We start from the raw sequence: 22706 nt of genomic DNA on the forward strand, positions 1-22706 counted from the left end.
GGAACAGGAGAATCGACGTTTCGGGCATTAGCCCTTCTTCAGGAATGAGGAAAGTGGGGCCCTTCTTCAGGAATGAGGAAAGTGGGGCCCTTCTTCAGGAATGAGGAAAGTGGGGCCCTTCTTCAGGAATGAGGAAAGTGGGGCCCTTCTTCAGGAATGAGGAAAGTGGGGCCCTTCTTCAGGAATGAGGAAAGTGGGGCCCTTCTTCAGGAATGAGGAAAGTGGGGCCCTTCTTCAGGAATGAGGAAAGTGGGGCCCTTCTTCAGGAATGAGGAAAGTTTGCTGGACCAACCTTCCTCATTCCTGAAGAAGGGCTAATTCCCGAAACGTTGATTCTCCTGTTCCCTAGATGCTGCCTGACCTGCTGCGCTTTTCCAGCAACACATTTCCATCTCTGATCTCCAGCATCTGCAGACCTCACTTTCTCCTCCTATTGACACAAGTAGCAAAGGTCACACATTAACATTTTTCTTGTGGATCCTGTGGTTAGGATCTGGATTTAGAGCTTGATAGTATGGTAGAAACAAGTACATTTGAGGCTTTCAAAGGGGAATTGGTTATCAAATGAAAGATATTGGGAGGGCTACAGAGGGAAAGGCAGCAACGTGTGATCAGGTAACCACATTTGCAGAGAGCCAGCATGGATGTGGTGAACTAAATACCCTCTTTTTGTACTGTAACTATTCTAAGATGCACATTTGAAAGAGACATTTTATTGTCCTACCTGATTCACAGTATTGACGAAGTTTTTTTGCATCTTTATTCACAGCAAATGACCAGGCCAACATTTTTTGCTCGGAAGTTTGAATCATCAGTTAACCAGGAGGTGATTGATATATTGGACTCCCACTTGTATGGCAGTTACCCTCCAGGGACACCAGCTCTGAAAGCCTACTGGGAAAATGTCTTTGATCAGATGGATGGGTGGAGCAGCCTCACTGATGTTACAATTACCAGCTACATGGCTTTCTTCAGGCTTGGCCTGAGCAAAGTGCAGGCATTGCAGCAACCAGGAACAGATGACCGTTGCAGGTATGACAGTAATCATGTCTCACTGGCCAACTGGCATTTGCACATTTAATTTGCTTTAGCTGAGTTAAGAACACTGAAACACACAAAAAGCAGAAATTGAAAGAGAAACTCAAGCTGGTCTGGCAGCATCTGTGGAGAGAAAAGAGAGTTACTTTGGGTCCAGTTACCCTTTTAAAAACCCTCTTCAGCATCCTTCATTTATTGTTTTATTGTAAGAACACTGAAGTTGATTTTGGCGTCTCGAGACTAGAGCATGGAGCATACAATTTGGTGGGAAGTATGTTGATACCAGGCATGGGTGTAATATTCAGTAACATTGTGATGGCGTAATGAGAAAGTGAACAGAAGATCAAGAGAAGTAGACAGACTACAAGAGTATCAGTAGATGCATGTCTGGCGGATTGTCAGAAATATAGTGAATTTCTTGAAAAGTAGAATAGTGATTTATTGTCACTTGTATTTTTGCAAAAATATACAGTGAAAAGTGTTTAAATTGCCATGCCACCGTGCCTATATTAATAACAAGGCATTGGTTAAAAAGAAAGACAAGGTCCATCTTAGTTCCACTCTATATTCTTTGACCAATAAGGTAGCAGGCATTAAGTAAATCAGCAATGAATCGGATTGAATTAATGGTCTAATGATACATATTTATTTATTTATTTATTTAATAAATGTTAAAGCTTCTTAACTAATAAGTCCCAGCATTTTTCCTGACCACGGATATCAGATTAACGCACCCATAATTCCTTGTTTACTTTTTTCTGACAAATTGTGCTATAGAGAATAAATACTGGAAAAGTGGGTGTTAAAGATATATTGGAGGCATGAGGAATTGAGCCGTGAATGAGTTTAAGGGGATGAGGATCTGGGGCCCCAACGACCATATACTGGTACAATATTCTCGTGAGCCAACTGGCTTTCTAACCAACCTGCTTCTGTTGCCCCCTGATCGTGCATCTGTGGGCAGCGTTCCCAATTCTAGCCCAGCTCTGATTCCTGGATACCAAATTCTAGAAAGATTTTGCTGACTTAGAACTCAGAAATGTGCAGTTTGAACTGCCCAACTCATGGTACCGGTCTCCAAGGGGAAAATGTAGCCTTTATATGTTCAACATTTCTGTTATTGTATCATTTCTAATGACGGTTTCTCCTGTCTTTGTCTCTAATGGGCCAGTGCTAACTGTATAGTTCTCCTTTTTAAATGGTTGTAAAGATTTGAGGGAATGCCTGGTGGTGCATCCCTGCCTCTTAACTAGAAGTTTGAATTTGAGTCTCATCCCTGAGCTTGATTAAACACTCGTGTTGACAGACATGTCAATGGCAGGCAGTAATACCATCACCACACATAGCACTGGCTACAGCATGCTTATAAATGAGCATGTTGCCACTATAAGACCCTGGGTAAACTAAAGTGTGCCACCAAAGACACTTTGAGAAGGATGTATCATCTATGGATGCTCATTAGCGGCACGGTGGCTCAGTGGTTAGTACTGCTGCCTCACAGCACCAGGGACCCAAGTTCACTTCCAGCCTAGGGTGACTGTCAATGTGGAGTTTGCACATTCTCCCCATTTCTGCGTGGATTTCCTCTGGGTGCTCCAGGTTTCTCCCACATGTGCAGGTTAGGTGAATTGGTCATGCTAAATTGCCCATAATGTTCAGGGATGTGTAGTTAGGTGCACTGGGGGTAAAAATGTTGATCAGTAGGTGGTTTCTCATCGGAGAGTTGGTGTTGACCTTTTGGGCCTCATGGCCTGTTCCCCTGTAGGATTCTGTGATTCTATGAACTAAGGAACTTAAGGATGATGTTGCATATAGATTTATGAAGGTTAGTGGCAGGCCAATAGATTGGGAAATTTATGGAAAGCATCCAAAGGTGACTTCAGCGAAAATGAAAAGGCAAGAGTTACAGAGAAAACCACATTAAATACATAACATGGCAGTAAAAGCGTCTGCAAGTATGCAAAAAGGAAAAGAGTAGCTAAAATACACCTTGTGATCACAACTCCTTAAGTTTTAAAATTGCTACGAATCAGGATAGGTCAGCACCTTGTGGGAATGTACTAAATTGGGGGAGAGGGAATTGCTAGGAGAAAGTGAGGACTGCAGATGCTGAAGATCAGAGCTTAAAAATGTGTTGCTGGAAAAGCGCAGCAGGTCAGGCAGCATCAAAGGAACAGAAGAATTGACGTTTCGGGCATATTACATCAGTATTAGGCAGGAGCTTGGGAATGTTAACTGGAGGAGCTGTTATTAGGCAAATCCACATTCAACATATGGGAATTGCTTAAAGACCTGCTGAGGAGAGTTCAGGACTGATATGTTTCAGTAAGGAAGAAGGACAAGGATGGCAAGGTAAGGGATCCTTGGATAATGAGGGAGGTTGTGAATGTAGTCAAAAGGAAAAAGAAGCAGAAATAAGATTAGATTAGATTACTTACAGTGTGGAAACAGGCCCTTCGGCCCAACAAGTCCACACCGACCCACCGAAGCACAACCCACCCATTCCCCTAAATTTACCCAACACTACGGGCAATTTAGCATGGCCAATTCACCTGACCTGCACATCTTTGGACTGTGGGAGGAAACCGGAGCACCCGGAGAAAACCCACGCAGACACTGGGAGAATGTGCAAACTCCACACAGTCAGTCGCCTGAGTTGGGAATTGTACCCGGGTCTCTGGCGCTGTGAGGCAGCAGTGCTAACCACTGTGCCGCCCATATAAGGTTTAGGAAGCTAAAATCAGGCCGAGCCCGTGAGGCATGCAAAGAAAGCAGGAAACAACTCAGGCAGGGAATTAGAAGAGCAAGAAGTGGCCATGAAATGATTTTGGCAAGTATAGTTAAAGAGAATTCCAAGGCATACATTCTTTGCATACATTTAAAAACTAAGAGGATAACTAGGGAGAAGCTAAGACCACTTAAAGATAAACTTGTGCTTGGAGGCAGAGGATGTGGGCAAGACCCTAAGTGAGTCCTTTGTGTTGGTATTCAGCCAGGAGAAGGATATAGAGGATCGTGAGATTTGTTTGGAGCACGCTAATATGCTGGGTCATTTTCAGTTCAAAAAAGAAGTGGTGTTAGGTGCCTTGAACAACATAAAGGTGGTTAAGTCCCGAGGGCCCAATGGTATCTACCCCAAGTTATTGAGAGAGGCAAGAGAGATTGCTAGGGCCTTGACTAAGGTCTTTGTATCCTCGCTAGCCACTAGAAAGGTCCTACATGACTAGCAAGTAACTAATACTGTTCTTCTGTTTAAGAAGGGAAATAGGTACAGTCCAGGAAACTGTAGTCTCACGTTGGTTGTTGAGAAGCTATTGGAGAGAATTCTTAGCGTTTGGGTTTTTGTGCATTTGGAAAAGCGTGGCTTAATTAGGGACAGTCAGCGTGGCTTTGTGAAGAGGTGGTCATGTCTAACTAACTTGATTCGATTTTTCGAGGAGATGACAAAGCCGATTGATGCGGGTAGAGCAGTGGATCTCGACATGCAGGTCCACAGCTCCCTAAAAGTGGCAACTCAGGTGACCAAGGTGATTAAGAAGTATTACGAAGTCGAAAGCATGTATGTTCACTTTAAAATGGAGAGTGCTTTCTGAAGATTGAAGTAAACTTAAAGTGCAAGCTCAGCTGCCCGCATGGAAAGGCTAGGAGACGAGCTGTTCAAAAATAGATACATGTAACAGTTAGCTGAGTTTTGGTTGCAGTTTTGACAGCAATTCAAATTTAACCAATTACTTCAAATTATGCCCAGGATACTAAAACCCAGTTGAGTTTGAATTTATTGTTTTGACAACATCGGACAATGGGAAGGAACGATGTTGGGGGTATAAAAATGCAGGCATTTTGAAAATTTATCCAAGCAACTACCACTGAACAGCAGAACGACTGCTGTCGTGCTGGAGAGCCAACTGCCCATCTAACAGCTTGCTCTCAAAGAAATTAGAAGACACTATTTATCAAGAAGTACCTAATCCCGTAAAAGCAGTAAAAAGTAAGAAGATGACCCAGGGAGATCAGCAGACAGAAGCTTGAAGACAGCGAAGAGGACAGAGACTGTGTCGACTTGAGATTAAGTTAATATAATATTTAATAATTGTGTTATTGGAACAGCATGTTAATAAGATTGTGTTCAGTTAAGGGAACGAGTGTTCAGTTTGTAAGTAGTTTTGTTTAGTTAATTGTTATTTTTCCTTAAAAATGGAAGTTAAGAGTTCTCTTTCACTCACTCACACTTAAGAGATTACGAGGTGAGGTGAGCTTTTCTGGGTGTTTGGTTTGAATTAGCAGAGGGGTTCGCCCTCCGTGTCATAACAGAAGGCTTGCCTTCATTGGCCTGGGCATGGAACACAAGAGTTGGTAAACCATGTTGCAGCTCTATAAAACACTTGTTAGGTTTTGGGAATATTGTGTGCAGTTTTGGTCGCCACACCACCAGAAGGATGCGCAATCTTTGGAGAGAGTGCAGAGAAGGTTCACCAGGAAGTTGTCTGGTCTCGAGGTTATTGGCTATGAGGAAAGGTTAAAAAGACTGGAATTATTTTCATCAGAAAAACAGCAGCTGAGAGATCTACAAAATTATCGGAGGCATAGATAGTGTAGATAGTCAGAGGCATTTTCCCAGGGTTGAAGTTTCAATTACAAGAGGGCACAGGTTCAGGGTGAGAGGAGGAAGGATTAAGGGAATGTGCGAGGGAGGTTTTTCAATAGACAACAGGTGCAGGAGTAGGCCATTCTACCCTTCGAGCCTGCACCACCATTCAATATGATCATGGCTGATCATCCTTAATCAGTATCCTGTGCTTACCTTATCTCCATAACCCTTGATTCCACTATCCTTGAGAGCTCTATCCAACTCTTTCTTAAATGAATGCAGACACTGGCCCTCCACTGCCCTCTGGGGCAAAGCATTCCACACAGCCACCATTCTGTGGGTGAAGAAGTTTCTCCTCATCTCTGTCCTAAATGGCCTACCCCATATTTTTAAACTGTGTCCTCCCATGTTTCCTGCCTCCAGAGTGTCCAATCCTTTAATAATCTTATATGTCTCAATCAGATCCCCTTTCAGTCTTCTAAACTCAAGGGTATACAAGCCCAGTCGCTCCAGTCTTTCAGCGTAAGGTAGTCCCGCCATTCCAGGAATTGACCTTGTGAACCTACGCTGCACTCCCTCAATAGCCAGAATGTCTTTCCTCAATTTGGAGACCAGAACTGCACACAATACTCACAAGTGTAGTCTCACCAGGGCCCTGTACAGCTGCAGAAGAACCTCTTTGCTTCTATACTCAATCCCTCTTGTTATGAAGGCCAGCATGCTATTAGCCTTCTTCACTACCTGCTGTACCTGCATGCTTACCTTCATTGACTGGTGTATAAGAACTGTCCCCTTACCTAAATTGATTCCATTTAGGTAGTAATCTGCCTTCCTGTTCTTGCCACCAAAGTGGATAACCATACATTTATCCATATTAAACTGCATCTGCCATGCATCTGACCACTCACCTAACCTGTCCAGGTCACCCTGTAATCTCCTAACATCCTCCTCACATTTCACCCTGCCACCTAGCTTAGTATCATCAGCAAATTTGTTAATGTTATTACTAATACCATCTTCTATATCATTAATATATATTGTAAAATGCTGCGGTCCCAGCACTGATCCCTGCGGTACCTACTGGTCACTGCCTGCCATTCCGAAATGGAGCCGTTTATCACTACTCTTTGTTTCCGATCAGCCAACCAACTTTCAATTCAAGTTAGTACTTTGCCCCCAATACCATGCACCCTAATTTTGCTCACTAACCTCCTATGTGGGACTTTATCAAAAGCTTTCTGAAAGTCCAGGTACACTACATCTACTGAATCTCCCTCATCCATCTTCAGAGTTACATCCTCAAAAAATTCCAGAAGATTAGTCAAGCATGATTTCCCCTTCATAAATTCATGCTGACTCTGACCTATCCTGTTACTATTATCCACCCTTAAGTTCAGGTCCTTCAGTCACTGTTACCTCAAGGAGTTTGCTTGTGTCTTCCCCAGTGAACACAGATCTGAAGTACCAATTCAATTCTTCTGCCATTTCTTTGTTCCCCGTAATATATTCCCTTGTTTCTGTCTTCAAGGGCCCAATTTTAGTCTTAACCATTTTTTTGCCTTTCACATACCTAAAAAAACTTTTACTATCCTCCTTTACACTATTGGCCAGTTTACCTTCATACCTCATTTTTCCTCTGCATATTTCCTTCTTAGTTATCCTCTGTTGTTCTTTAAAAGCTTCCCAATCCTTCGTTTTCCCACTTACCTTTGTTATGTTATACTTTTTCTCTTTTAACTTTATATGTTTCTTAACTTCCCTCATCAGCCACGACCACCCATGCCTCCTCCTAGGATCTTTCTTCCTTTTTGGGATGAACTGATCCTGCATCTTCTGCATTATACACAGAAATATCTGCCATTGTTCCTCCACTGTCATCCCTGCTAAGGTATTGCACCATTGAACTTTGGCCAGCTCCTCCCTCATAGCTCCATAGTTCCCTTTATTCAACAGAAATATTGTCACTTCCAATTGTCCCCTCTCCCTCTCAAATTGCAGATTGAAGCTTATTGTATCGTGGTCACTACTTCCCAATGGCTCCTTCACTTCGAGGTCCCTGATCAATTCTGGTTTGTTGCACAATACGAGATCCAGAATTGCTTTCTCCCTGGTAGGATCTAGCGCCAGATGTTCCAAGAATCCATCTCGGAGGCACTCCACAAAGTCTCTTTCTTGAGGTCCAATACCATCCTGATTCTCCCAGTCTACCTGCATGTTGAAATCCCCCATAACAACTGTAGTAACATCTTTGCGACAGGCCAGTTTCAGCTCCTGATTCAACTTACATCCGACATCCAGACTACTGTTTGGGTGCCTGTAGATAACTCCCAAGAGGGTGTTTTTACCCTTAGAATTTCTCAGCTCTATCCATACTGACTGTACATCCCCTGATTCCAGGTCCCCCCGCAGAGAGTAGTAGGAGCCTGGAATGCACTGCTAGAAGAGGGGGTGGAAGCAGGCACATTAGTGACATTTAGAGGCATCTTGATGGTTGCATGAATAGGGAGGGAATAGAGGGATATGGACCGAATAAGGGCAGAAGGTTTTTTTTAGTTAGGGCATGACAATCAGTACAGGCTTGGGGGCCAAAGGACCTGTTCCTGTGCTTCTCTTTTGTTATTTTCTTTTGTTCTTTGGATGTTAACTACATGGAGTTTAGTAAGGCTTTTGGCGAAGTCCCTCATGATAGTCTAATCCAGAAGATTATAATACATGGGATCCATGGTGATTTGACTGCGTGGATTCAGAATTGGCTTACCCAATAGAAGACAGAGGGTAGTGATGGAAGGGTGTCTGTGGGAAGCTAGGGAAGTGATTGCTGGGCTCCTTGCTGAGGTATTTGTATCATCAATAGTCACAGGTGAGGGGCCGGAAGACTGGAGGTTGGCTGACGTGGTGTCATTATTTAGAAAAAGTGGTAAGGACAAGCCAGGGAACTATAAACTGGTGAGCCTGACATCAATGGTGGACAAGATGTTGGAGGGAATCCTTGGGACAGGACGTACATGTATTTGGAAAGACAAGGACTGATTAGGGATAATCAACATGGCTTTGTGCATGGGAAATCATGACAGAGCGGTTGACGTGATCTATGTGGACTTCATTAAGGCATTCGACAAGGTTCCCATGGGAGAATGGTTAGCAAGGTTAGATCTCATGGAATACAGGGAGAACTAGCCATTTGGACACAGATCTGGCTTGAAGGTAGAAGGCAGAGAGTGATGGTGGAAGACTGCTTTTCAGCCTGGAGGCCTTTGACCAGTAGTGCTGGGTCCACTGTTTTTCATCATTTATGTAAGTAATTTGGATGTGAGCAGAAGAGATATAGTTAGTAAGTTTGCAGATGACACCAAAATCGGAAGTGTAATGGACAGCGAAGAAAGTCAGCACAGATGGGCCAATGGACTGAGGAGTGGCAGGCGGAGTTTAATGTAGACAAATGTGAGGTGCTGCATTTTGGGAGAGCAAATCTTACCAGGACTTTTACACTTAATGGTAAGTCCTAGGGAGTGTTGCTGAACAAAGAGACCTTGGAGTGCAGGTTCATAGCTCCTTGAAAGTAGAGTGGCAGGTACACAGGATAGTGAAGAAGGCATTTGATATGCTTTGCTTTATTGGTCCAAGTATTGCGTACGGGAGTTGGGAGGTCATGTTGCGGCTGTACAGGATATCGGTTAGGACACTTTTGGAATATTGCATGCAATTCTGGTGTCCTTCCTATTGGAAGGATTTGTGAAACTTGAAAGGGTTCAAAAAAGATTTACAGGGCTGTTGCCAGGGTTGGAGGATTTGAGCTATAGGGAGAGATTGAACAGGCTGGGGCTGTTTTCCCTGGAGCGTCAAAGATTGAGGGGTGACCTTATAGAGGTTTGCAAATTATGAAAGGCATGGATAGGATAAATAGACAAAGCCTTTTCCCTGTAACAACTGTAACATAACACCTATACTTAGTGCCTCGCGTGGTGAAGGCCAGCATGCTAAATGCTTTCTTCACCACCCTGTCCATCTATGTCGCCTCTTTCAAAGAACTATGCTCTTGTATTCCTAGGTCTCTCTGTTCCCCAACACTCCTCAGGATGTTACCATTTACTGTATAAGTCCTACCTTGTTTTGACTTTCTAAATTGCAATACCTCACTTATCTATATTAAATTGCATTTGCCAATCCTCAGCCCACTTCCCCATCTGATCAAGATCCATCTGTAATTTTTGATAACTTCCTTGCTTTCACCAATACTTTCTAATTTTATATCATCTGCAAACTTAGTAATTATGCCTTGTACATTCACATCCAGGTCATTCATATAGATTAGATTCCCTACAACGTGGAAACAGGCCCTTCGGCCCAACAAGTCCACACCGACCCCTCCGAAGAGTAATCCATCCAGACCCATTTCCCTCTGACTATGGACAATTTAGCATGGCCAATTCACCTGACCTGCACATCTTTGGACTGTGGGAGGAAACTGAAGCACCTGGAGGAAACCCAAGCAGACATGGGGAGAATGTGCAAACTCCAGGTTCCTTCACCGACTACTCACAGGCCTCCAGTCTGAGAAACAACCTTCAATCATTATCCTCTGCATCCTACCATCGAGTGAACTTTGAATCCAGTTAGGTGGTTCTTCCTGGATCCCATGTGACATAACCTTCATGACAACACTGCCGTGTGGGACTTTGTCAAAGGTCTTCTTAAAGTTGATATAGACAACATTCACTGCCCTACCATCATCTTATCCTCTTGGTTGTTTTTTGAAAAACTCTAAACGATCTGTCAGACATGACTTCCCCCTGGCAAATCCATGCTGATTATCCCTAATCAGGCCTTGACTATCCAAATGTTAGTTGATCCTATCCCTCAGTATCCTTTCCAACAACTTGCATACTGCTGATGTCAGGTTTACTGGCCTGTAGTTCTCTGGCTTGTCTTTGCTACCTTTCTTAAAAAATGGAACATAAGCCACTATCAAGTCTTCCAGAACACCCCCAGTGGCTAAAGATGAGGCAAAAATCTCTGCAAGGGCCTCTGCAATTCCGTCGCCTCCCACAGCATCCCAGAATGGGCTTGATCAGCCCAGGGGATTTATCCACCTTAAGGACTTAAAGGCTGTGAACACCTCCTCTCTGGTGATATGTTTGCAATCCAAACTGTTTCCACTTGCTTCCCTCATTGCCTTAGCATCCATGATTTTCTCCTCAGTTAACACCAAAGAGAATTACTCTTTAAAATTCTCCCCTATCTCCTGTGCATCCACGCGTAGATGACCATGCTAATCTTTAAGGGGACCTATTCCTTCCCTAGCCACCCTTTTACTCTTACTGAGTATAGCTATAGAACCTTTTGTGATTATCTTTAACCTTCCCTGCTGGATCATTTCATACCCTTTATTTGCTCTTCTGATTTCTCTCTTAAGTCTGCTCCTACACATTTTGTGCTCATCTAGAAATTCACTTGAGCCCGATAGCTTAAACCTAATGTATGCCTTCTTCTGGGTCAACTCGGATACCAAACTTGCATAACATCTGTTGGGGTCACAACAAATAGAAGCTCATCTGGAATCTTTGAATCCCCTGGATTCACAAAGGATCTGTATCTTGCTTGTTCAAGAAATGGTTACAGTGTAGGTCTGGGCTTAAAGTTTATTGCACAAAATTTGACAGTAGCTTTGGACACTATTAAGAGTTTTCTGATAGTGGAAAATATAATAGTGAATCATTTAAAATCTTGATTTAAAGCTAAACTGAAGGATTGAACACATACATTATAGTAGATGTAAAAGCTTTTTAGGCAGTGTCCTCATGGTATTATCGCTGAACAGTTAATCCAAAGACCCAGGCAATATTCTGGGGAGCAGGATTCGAATCCTGCCATTGCAAACGATGGAATTTGAATTCAGTAAGTATCTGGAATTAAGAGTCTAATGATGACTGAGTCCATTGTCAATTGTCAGAAAAACCCATCTGGTTCACTAATGTCCTTTAATGAAGGAAACTGCCATCCTTACCTGGTCTGGCCTATATATAATTCCAGATCCACAGCAATGTGATTGACTCTTAACTGCCCTCTGGGCAATTAGGGATGGGCAATAAAGGCTGGCCTAACCAGCAATGCCCCCATTCCATGAATGACTCAAAAAAAGCAGGATCTCATATAGATAAGATACTTCAAATGAGTGTAATCTATTTAGAATTGATAGGAAGGAAACCTGGAATTCAGAGATCACAACTGAAATTAGCTAAGATGTAGTTAGAAATGAAAAAAAAATGACAAGAGAAAGGTAAATGAAAAGACTTGGAATTGAGGGAAAAGGAAAACAGAGTAATGAAAAAAGAGTAGAGAGAAGTGTGAAGGAGGATGGAATTAAGAAGACCTGAAGTCCAAAGGGTATAGCAACTGAGTTAGTCAAAAAAAAACTAGAATGCAGTAGAAAGTAGCAGTTTGAATAGTGATTATGATGTAAATAAGGGATTTGATTTACCCAAGAATCTTCACTTAAATTTAATGAGGATGGAGTCAATAAGTATTTTACCTCATTTGAGAAGGTAGTTGTGCAGATGGAGTGGCAAAATCAGGGTTTTAATGGTGCAGTGTTTTGAGAGGTACAGCTATGACAGTGTATGCCAGCTTGTCAGAAGAACAATCTTCAGTGTACAAAACTGTCAAAGAGGCAATACACGAAGCTTATGAACTTTGCTGGAAGTTTTATAGTTGAAATTTAGGACGGCAAGAAAGAAAATGAATCAGACACTTGTGAATATTTCAGTGGAAAAAGGAAAGATATGGAATCAGTGGTTAGGATCACTTAAAGTCAGAGATAATGTTTAAAGGGAAATTATGGTTATGGAAGAATTTAGAGATAAAACAAAAGTTTTGTCTTTTATTATAGATCAGTCTGTGGTCCAGGCACATCTTAAAGTTTAAACCGAAATTACCTCTCACATAATGTTTAAAGGGAAATTATGGTTATGGAAGAATTTAGAGATAGCAATTTCGCAAATTAGAACAAAACCTTATTCAGATGAGCCTCGGGTATTCAAGATCAGAAAATTAGCAGTTTTGGCAGTTACCTATGATATTTCCTATAGACAGTTACAAGTGGGAAAGCAGACATATGAAAATCATCAAGTGAGTTGGAGGCATAGAAAGTCTACAGATAGATGACATATTAGTTTTAGAGAACCATCAGAAGAATATCAAAGAAAGAAGAAAAACTGGAACCAAAACGTGATGTGAAAAAATGAAGAAGCGTTAGTTGCAATAAGATTGGACGTAACAGAGCTAATTGCTAGATATTAAATGGGAGACTAACTGCGGGAACAGCAAAACCTAAGGGGTCTTCAGAACTGAACCTGGAGCAGAGGCATAAAAATAACATATTTTCTTGTAAGGGAGAGATGGGTCAGAAGAGTTATCTTTCAAAGATTGATAAGAAGAATCAAAGGGGAAGTGTTTTCTTAAAATTAAGGAGGTAAACCCAATAAGGATACTGAGAGACAGTGGACTAAGTAAGTCACTGATGTTAGCACTAATGTGATTTGTGTTCCAGGTGGATTGAAAAAGGAGAAAATATTAATTGGAGGTATTTCCAAAAATTATAAACCAGTCTCAATGTGCGAGTAAGATTAAAGAATGACTTGGTCAGTGCATAAGTGATAATTCAAGGAGTGAAACAAATTTCTATACAGGGAATTGACATTAACTTAGGAAGTGACCTAATGGGCTCAAGAATATTAGATTTACCGAGGGTGGTAGAAGAACTCATGGAGGTAAAATAAACCAACATTTTACAAAAAGACTTGTCTGAATTGTTTCTTGTGTTGTGACTAGCTCTTAGACATAAAGATTTAATCAGGAAGAAAAAGAGTCCATGAAAGAGTGAGTTAATTTGCAAATTCAGTTATCTGATAAACATTTTGTCAATTTGACTAAAAAGGATGAAGATAAAGAGAATGAGGCTGATATGTTTAGCCCATTTTCTTTAATCAAAATGCAGCAAGGAAATTCTGAATTGAAAGAGTTATGCAAAACAGCCTACTCAGAAAAGGAATTATAACAATAATGGAATGTTATTACTTGAAAAGGAATGATGTGGAGATGCTGGTGTTGGACTGGAATGGACAAAGTCTGAAGTCACATGACACCAGATTATAGTCCAACAGCTTTATTTGAAATCACGAGTTTTCAGAGTGCTGCTTCAACCTTGTTAGAAACGAAAATCGCTTCTCAATAATCGCTCTAGACAAATTTCTGAAGTCACATGACACCAGATTATAGTCCAACAGCTTTATTTGAAATCACGAGTTTTCAGAGTGCTGCTTCAACCTTGTGTTGTGTGACTTCCGACCTTGACAAGGGAAGTCTTAATGATAAAATGGTTAACACTTGGATAAAAAACAGCTGATGGGGAATGGGCAGTAATTCTTCAGGTAGTAGCTGCATCCGAGTATCGTAACTAATTTTGCGAGTGGCTCATGAAATTTCAATGGCAGGTCATTTGCTATTTGGAAAGCAGAAGCTATATTATTAAATCATTTTCATTGGCTAGGGTCATGTAAAGACGTTGTCAAATTTTAATAGACATGCAAGTTTGTAGAGAAACATCAAACTTCAATTAAATCTGCACCTTCAATTCGAATACCAGCTTTTAAAGAACTTTCTCAGAAGGTTTTAATGTCTAAAATCAAAATTGGAACCAATTTTTTTCAAACAATTATCGATGCGTCCAAAGCATTCCCTGAAACTGTGTCTTTTGGGAAAATAACTCGTGCTATGCTCTCTTACTCAACGTGGGAACTCGGGGACGTGGCTGATGTCCGTGACTCCTTTGTATGCAGGAAGTGTGTCCAGCTGCAACTCTTGTTAGACTGCATGACGGCTCTGGAGATGTGGATGGACTCAACTTTGGAGCATACACAATTCTGAGGGGGTCGTGATTAGCACTTTAGTGAATTGATCACAGAGCAAATTAGGATTGCTAGGGAGAAAGGGAATGGGTGACCAAAAGGCAGAGAAAAAGCAGGAAAGCAGTGCAAGTGTCCTCTGCGGTCTTCTCCCTCCTAAAACTTATGGAATTGTGATCACTGTTTCCAAAGTAATCCCCTACTGAAACTTCAAGCACCTGACCAGGCTCATTCCTCAACACCAGATGGGAAAGCAGCAGTAACCGGGCTCATGGCACCATGGCTGGCTCTGCTGTATAAAAGGGGAGGAAAAAGAGGAAGGGCTATAGTCATAAAGGATTCATTGTAAGGGAAGGAGATAGGTGGTCCTGTGGTCGAAAATGAGACTCCTGAATAATATGTTGCCTCCCAGCTGCACGGGTCAGGAGTGTTTCAGATTGGCTGTAGAACATTCTGAAGGGTAAGGATGAGCAGCCAGCTGTCGTGGTGTGCACAAGCATCAATGACATAGGTAAATACACGGGATGAGGTCCAACAAACAGAATTTAGGGAGTTAGGAGCCAAATTAAAAAGTCGGACCTCAGAGATAGTAATCTCAGGATTGCTACCAGCGCCACATGCTAGTCAGAGAAGAAGTGAAAGAACAGGCAGGATGAATGCGGGGTTTGAGAGATGGTGCAGGCAGGAGGGGTTCAGATTTTTGGAACATTGGGACCAGTTCTGGGGGTCTACTCCTGGGCCGGACTGGAACCAATGTTCTTGGGAGTGTCTTTGCTAATGCTATGGGGAGGGTTTAAATTAATGTGGTAAGGGGATGGGAACCAAATGAGGAGGTCAGTGGACAGTAAGGAGGTAGTAACTAAAGCCTGTAAGTGACTAATAATGAAGTCAGCATGGCTAAAGGGAAGAATAGGCAGGGAGCAGATGATGAACACAAAGTGACAGGTGGTGTGAGTGCATTTGTTTTAATGCGAGAGTGTAGTGGATAAGGCAGATGAACTTAGGGCTTGGATTAATACGATGTTATTGCTATTTCTGAGACTTGGTTGAGGGAAGGGCATTATTAGAAACTAAATATCCCAGGGTATAGATGCTTCAAGTGGGATAGAGAGAGAGGTAAAAGGGGTAGAGGAGTTGCATTACTGGTCAGAGAGGATATTACAGCTGTGCTGAAAGAGGATACAATGGAGGACTTGAGCAGTGAGGTAATATGGGCAGAGCTCAGAAATAAGAAGGGTGCTGTGTTGGGGCTGTACTACAGGCCTCCCAACATCGAGCCTGAGGTAGAGGTACAAATATATAAACAGATTTTGGAAAGATGTAGGAGCAACAGGGTGGTGGTGATAGGGGATTTTAATTTTCCCAACATTGACTGGGATTCACTCAGTGTTGGAGGTCTAGAGAGAGCACAATTTATAAGGAGCATCCAGAAAGGTTTTCTACAGTAGTATATATAGTCCAAATCAGGAAGGGGCCATACTGGACCTGGTGCTGGGGAATGAGCCTGGTCAGGTGGTTGAAGTTTCAGTAGAGGATTACTTTGGGAATATTGACCAGAATTATGTAATTTTTAGAATACTCATGGACAAAGACAAGAGTGGTCCTAAAAGCAGAGTGCTACATTGGGGAAGGCCAACTATACCAAAATTTGGCAGGAGCTGGGGAATGCACTGGAAGCAGCTGTTGGAAGGTAATTCCACATTTGATATGTGAGAGGATTTTAGAGAGATTGATTAGAGCGCAGGATAGACATGTCCCTGTGAAAATGAGGATAGAGATGGTACGAATGGGGAACCATGGATGACAGGTGAAATTGTGAGACTAGCTAAGAGGATAAAAGAAGTATACATAAGGTCTAGGTGAGTGAAAACAGGTGAAGCTTTGGAAGAATATTGGGAATGTAGGACCAATCTGAAACGAGGAATTAAGAGGGCTAAAAGGGGTCTTGAGATATCTTTAGCAACAGGGTTAAGGAAAATCCCAAAGCCTTTTATTCATATATAAGGAGCAAGAGGGTAATTAGAGAAAGAGTTGGTCCACTCAAGGACACAGGAGAAAAGTTATGCGTGGAGTCAGAGAAAATTGGTGAGTTTATTAACGAGTACTTTGCTATGGTATTCACTGAGGAGAGGGACATGACAGATGTTTCATTAGGGATAGATGTTTCATTACTCTAGGTCAAGTCGGCATAAGGGGGGAGGAAGTGTTGAATACTCTAAAAGGCATTAAGGTGGACAAGTATCTAGGTCCGGATGGGATCTATCCCATGTTACTGAGGGAAGCGAGAGAGGAAATAGCTCAGGCAGTAATGGATATCTTTGTAGCATCCTTGACAACGGTTGAGGTCCCAGAGGACTGGAGAATTGTTCATGTTGTCCCCTTCTTTAAGAAGGGTAGCAAGTATAATCTAGATAGTTTTAGGAGAAAGTGAGGTCTGCAGATGCTGGAGATCAGAGCTGGAAATGTGTTGCTGGAAAAGCGCAGCAGGTCAGGCAGCATCCAGGGAACAGGAGAATCGACGTTTCGGGCATAAGCCCTTCTTCAGGAATGAGGAAAGTTTGTCCAGCAGGCTAAGATAAAAGGTAGGGAGGAGGGACTTGGGGGAGGGGCGTCAGAAATGTGATAGGTGGAAAGAGGTCAAAGTGAGGGTGATAGGTCAGACTGGGGTGGGGGCAGAGAGGTCAGGAAGAAGATTGCAGGTTAGGAAGGCAGTGCTGAGTTCGATGGATTTGACTGAGACAAGGTGGGGGGAGGGAGAATGAGGAAACTGGTGAAATCCGAGTTCATCCCTGGTGGTTGGAGGGCTCCTAGGCGGAAGATAAGGCGTTCTTCCTCCAACCGTCGTTTCGCTGTGGTCTGACGATGGAGGAGTCCAAAAACCTGCATATCCTTGGTGGAGTGGGAGGAGAAGTTGAAGTGTTGAGCCACAGGGTGGTGGGGTTGGTTGGTCCGGGTGTCCCAGAGGTGTTCTCTGAAACGCTCCGCAAGTAGCCGGCAAGTAGTAGGTGTAATGAGAGGTTGACTACCTACACCTCTCCCTCTTAACAGGAAGCCACATACTGCAGTCATAATTCCAGGAATATAGGTTAACATACAGTGAATGTGGTAGTTCTTCAATTCATTAATGGCATAACCTACAAGTCATAACACTACTGCAGTGCATACAAAGTCAATGAAAGAATAATCATGGAACACAACCTCAGAACTTAAACTCCTGCCATGAATTGGAGGAGAGTCACAGGAGCTCCAATGATAGTCAGCAGGTGCTGACGTATTCACTTCATCATGTCACTCAAAATTGACTATTTTCTCGACTGTACTGATTGGGATAAAGGAGAAAGACTTTACTGGAACTCGTCATCTCACGCTGATCAATTTTTCAGCTTTATAAAGGCCACTAAATGCATTAGTGAGAACTGTAAATGAAACACCAGAGAAAATAAAGAAGGAATCAAGAACAGAAACTACCGTCCCATTTACATCCTACTCAGTAACTTTCAGCATACATAATTAACATTGTGATCTATTGGAAACACTTGCCGCAAACTGAACTGCAAGCATGTTTTAAAATGAAAATAGAGGGTGGGCAATGATACCACTCGAGTAGGGGAGGATTGTTTTGGGAGAGGGCTGGTCTGCATAGTGTATGTCAAAACTATGGCATTCTGCAAAGACTGTGTGTGGGGCTGTGACTGTGAGAGCAGTTCAATACATTTGGGCGTTCGGCTCTTGCAACTGCAGAAATGTAAATCCCCCAGGAAGATGTTTGGTCTTCATATGTGCTAAATTAAAGATCAAAATTGCGTATCAAAGGCCATCTTGATAGCTGACAATTCAAGTCAGGGAAATACCATCTCGAGTATGGAAAACAATAGCTCTGTAAAATCTGGGAAGGTAAATAACCCAGCTTTACCGCATACCAGATTCAACACTGAGTCAACAATTTCACATCATAACCTCTGGTCCCCTAACATTTTTTTGTCAGTCTGTTTGTTTCAGTTCTCATTGGTAATGATTCTGCATTTCCCATTGACATCTCTCAGTACACCATTATCTCTTTACTTGCTCCCATGACCATCCCCTTGCATTCTACCATCATCTCTATATTGTCTTCTGTCTTTTACCCAATCATAGACCTTCCCCATCCAATTTCCATCATTTCTCAGCTAATGTACTTGCTTAAATCCTGTTGCATCTCTAATTTTCCCAGTGTTAAAGATCAACTGGAAACATGTTTGAAGACCATAAGTTGTAAGAGTAGAAGAAGACCATTCAGCCCATCCAGTCTGCTCTGCCTTTCAATAAGATCGTGGCTAATCTGACAATCCACAACTCCACTTCTCCCTGTAATCTTTGATTCCCTTACTGATTAAATCTAATGACCCAGCCTCAATACTTCTATGGGATAAAGAACTCCACAGCTTCACTACCCTCTGAAAAAAGAAATTCCTCCTCAAATCTGTTTTAAATGTGTGACCCTTTTATTCTGAAATTATGCCCTCTGGTTCTGGACTCACCACCAGGGGAAACAACTTTTGCACATCTAACCCTGTCAAGTCCACTAAGAAACTTGTATGAGTCATGTATGGTCATCTTTCATTCTTCTAAATTCCTAAGAATACAAGTACAACGTACTCAACTTCTCCTTGTCAGTCAATCCATCTATACCTGGTATCAACTAAGTGAAACTTCTATGGACTGCATCCAATATCAGTACATCTTTAATAAAAGCCAAATGCTGTAAATCAGAAACAAAAACAGAAATTTCTGGAAAAGTTCAGCAGGTCTGGCAGCATTTGTGGAGAGAAATCTGAGTTAATGTTTTGGATCAAGGGACCTTTCCTCAGAACTCTGAGGAAAGGTCACTTGACATGAAACATTAACTCTGATTTCTTTGTGCAGTCCTTGCATGGTATTTTGTACACTACATTAGTTTTGCTCATGTTGGGTATCGGGTCCTTCGTTCTGGTGAGTTGTTGTCTGAGTGTGGCTGTTGGTTTGTGTGGTTGGCAGGGACAGGCCACTATAAATGCCGGAGGAAACACCACAGAAGCGCTTCACAGGAGGCTCCCAAGCACTGAGGATGTCACCTAGACAGGGGACGAAATGTTTGCAACAAATATTTCCAGCTCGGCGAACAGAACCACAACAGACTGTAGGTCATTGTGATGGCTTCAGTGGGGCCTTTCAGGCAGGGTACAACAAAGGCTGGGGGGGAGTGGGGTCACAATCAGAATGGGTGGAATCAAACAGGGGTGCGGGGTGACACTTTCTGCTTGGAAAGCCCCTCTGTTGGAGCACATGGTGCATGGACAGATGGGATTCGACATCCCTAAGACCTGCACCCCCACCCACGAGCCACAGCCAGACTGTGACATTCACCCCTACTTGGAATGGATCTCTGCCCACATCCCCTCAAACCTTTTAGCCACTGGAGGAGGCCCTTAAATGGCTATTGATTGGTCTGAAGGTATGTATAGTTGTGGTAAAATACAAGTAGCAGTGGAAAGCTAACTCAGAGGCAACCTTCCCCTTCCAAGCGGTACTCAATTTTACTTACCCCCACATTCTGCTGCCATCGTGTCGATGTGTTTGTTGATGGAGTTTGTGGATGAGTGCCATGCTTCTAGGAATTCCCTGGCTGTTCTTTTTTGGCTTGCCCTATAATGGTAGTGTTGTCCCAGTCGAATTCATGTTGCTTGTCGTCTGCGTGTGTGGCTACTAAGGATAGCTGGTCGTGGCGTTTCGTGGCTAGTTGATGTTCATGGATGCGGATCGTTAGCTGTCTTCCTGTTTGTCCTATATAGTGTTTTGTGCAGTCCTTGCATGGGATTTTGTACACTACATTAGTTTTGCTCCTGCTGGGTATCGGTTCCTTCGTTCTGGTGGCATGCTTTCCTTCATCGGACAGGGTATTGAGTACAAGAGTTGGCAGGTCATGTTACAGTTGTAAAGGGCTTTGATTTGGCCACATTTGGAGTGTAGAGGGGGTTCACCAGGATGTTGCCTGGTATGGATGGTACTAACTATGAAGAAAGGTTGAGTAGATTAGGATTATTTTAATTAGAAAGACAGAGGTTGGGAGGGGACTTGATTGAGGCATACAAAATTATGAGAGGTATAGACAGAGCAAGAAGCTTTTTCCCCAGAGTGGGGGACTTAATTATAGGAGTCACGAGTTCAAGGTGAGGGGAAAAGTTTATGGAAGATATACGTGGAAAGTTCTTTAAAGAGAGGGTGGTGGGTCCCTGGAACGTGTTGCCAGTGGAGGTGGTAGAGGCAGGCATGATAGCGTCTTTTAAGATATATCTAGACAGATACATAAATGGGCAGGGAACAGAGGGATACAGATCCTTAGAAAATAGATGACAGGTTTAGATAGAGGACCAGGATTGGCACAGGCTTGGAGGGACGAAGAGCCCATTCCTGTGCTGTAATATTCTTTGTTCTTTGTGCTGCCCCTTTCAAAAGGGAATGGATTACTATCTGAAAAGGAACTGTGCACTGGGCTGTGGGCAGAAGTCAAAGGAATGGCATTCAATAAATTTATCTTTCACAGGGCTAGCACAGTGTCAATGACTTGTGCTAGCATGGTGACCCTTATCTCTCTTTAATGAGAGAGCACCCATATGGTTTGGTAGTAATATGGCAACTTTACCTTTACCGACATTATAATGATTAAGTATGGTAAGTGCACTGAATGTGCTGAAGGAAGGCTGAATGATAATCAAGCCCGGGGTTTATTATATAGCTTGTTTACCTTGGAAAAGTTCTGAAAATATTTCCTTTTTTCAGGTTTGAGCCTGTGGGACATACTCTGTCTGTCCATCTTTACTTCTATGATGACCAATTCCAAGGTTACTTAGTGATGCAGCAAGTTAAGAATGCGACTACAGATCAGAAGGAGACCTTGGAGAGCTGGGTGGTACCTCGTCCCATGCTACAACTGGCAAATGTTGGTCCAGCACTCAACCGGCTCCAGAATCTAGAGGTAACCGGGCCTGTGCTGCCAATTGGGTTCAATCAGACATTGCAATATTAATTCTTCACTTAGTTTGTGTGAATTTGCGCTTTCAAGATCAGGGCAGTTGCACTTGGGAATGAAGCACTTGTTCCCAACATTCTTTTAGGATGATAGAATATTTCTTATATATTTGGGATTTGATGTTACAGGACACAAAACAGACAATCTACACTGTAAGTCAAAGGAGCTTTGTGGAGTCTGTTTGAAACCCTTCAACTAAAACCATGTGTAATGATCCCAGTTGATAGCATTAATGGGAACGTCAGATCTCAGTATGAAATCGAGCTTTGCAGAACATTACTTTCAAATTTTAGTTAATGTGGTGGTCATTCGCTGAAATATCATCACATAAGGCTGAAGTGTTTCTTTAAAAACAGACCAGAAGTTCATTACACAAAAGAAATAAAAGCAAAGAATCCAAGCTCTCAAAATATAGAACATAATTTGAAAGATCTAAAAGCACATCAAAACAAAGTCTGATCCAGTCACCTGGCATTATCCATTTCAGAGTCAGAAATGTGGAGAAATTATTCAAATCTTTTAAAATTTGAGTTGTCTGATTCTCCGCAGTTCTTCTTGTAAGCGGTGAAGTCTTCTGTTAGGAATATTCACAAGGCAGGGAGCTTAGGCTTTCTCAGCATTTCTTCAGGTTTCTAACTAAACACTCCTAGTCTAGAAATTTCAAAAGCTAAACTTTTTTTTCCCTGAGGTAACTGTATGTTCCCTGAATTGCCCTAAATTCCATTCAAGGCGCTAAACCATATCTGCTTCTGAGCCCAGTCAAATTTCCTCCAAATCTGCCTAAGTTTTTCACTGAGTTTTGTAAGCTGAAGACAATTCTTGATTGTACTGGACAAAAACCATCTAATTGCTTCAATTTTTATCCCATCTGTCATAAACCATCACAGTTTAAACAGTCATCCATTAACACTTCAGAGGATCCAGCTTACTGACACACTGTTTTGGAAGAACTGACCTAGTTTTTTTTTAAAGACCCTTCACAATAGTAAAACTCTAAAATTTACAGTCATATTAAATATATAGTCATAATAACATCTCACATCATGTATGGTATGACACATACTTTATCTACAGCAAAGGTCATGTCACAGTTACACAATGATTTTGAATTAGATTACCTACAGTGTGGAAACAG

The 22706-nt window shown here is 42.3% G+C and overlaps 1 protein-coding gene across 2 annotated transcripts in view; it reads left to right on the forward strand.

Moving 5' to 3' along the window:
• Positions 1-22706, forward strand: part of xylt2 (xylosyltransferase II) — a 190188-nt gene that overhangs the window by 133752 nt on the left and 33730 nt on the right. For both annotated transcript variants that reach the window (XR_006315166.1, XM_043714272.1), the window contains exons 8-9: positions 770-1032; positions 21322-21517. Coding sequence is in view for 1 of the 2 variants with exons in the window: in XM_043714272.1 (XP_043570207.1) it covers positions 770-1032; positions 21322-21517 (459 nt within the window). In the remaining variant the exon portion in view is untranslated. The remainder of the gene's footprint in view (positions 1-769; positions 1033-21321; positions 21518-22706) is intronic.

The sequence above is a fragment of the Chiloscyllium plagiosum genome, chromosome 24, assembly GCF_004010195.1.
Source record: "Chiloscyllium plagiosum isolate BGI_BamShark_2017 chromosome 24, ASM401019v2, whole genome shotgun sequence".
NCBI classification, from domain to species: domain Eukaryota; kingdom Metazoa; phylum Chordata; class Chondrichthyes; order Orectolobiformes; family Hemiscylliidae; genus Chiloscyllium; species Chiloscyllium plagiosum.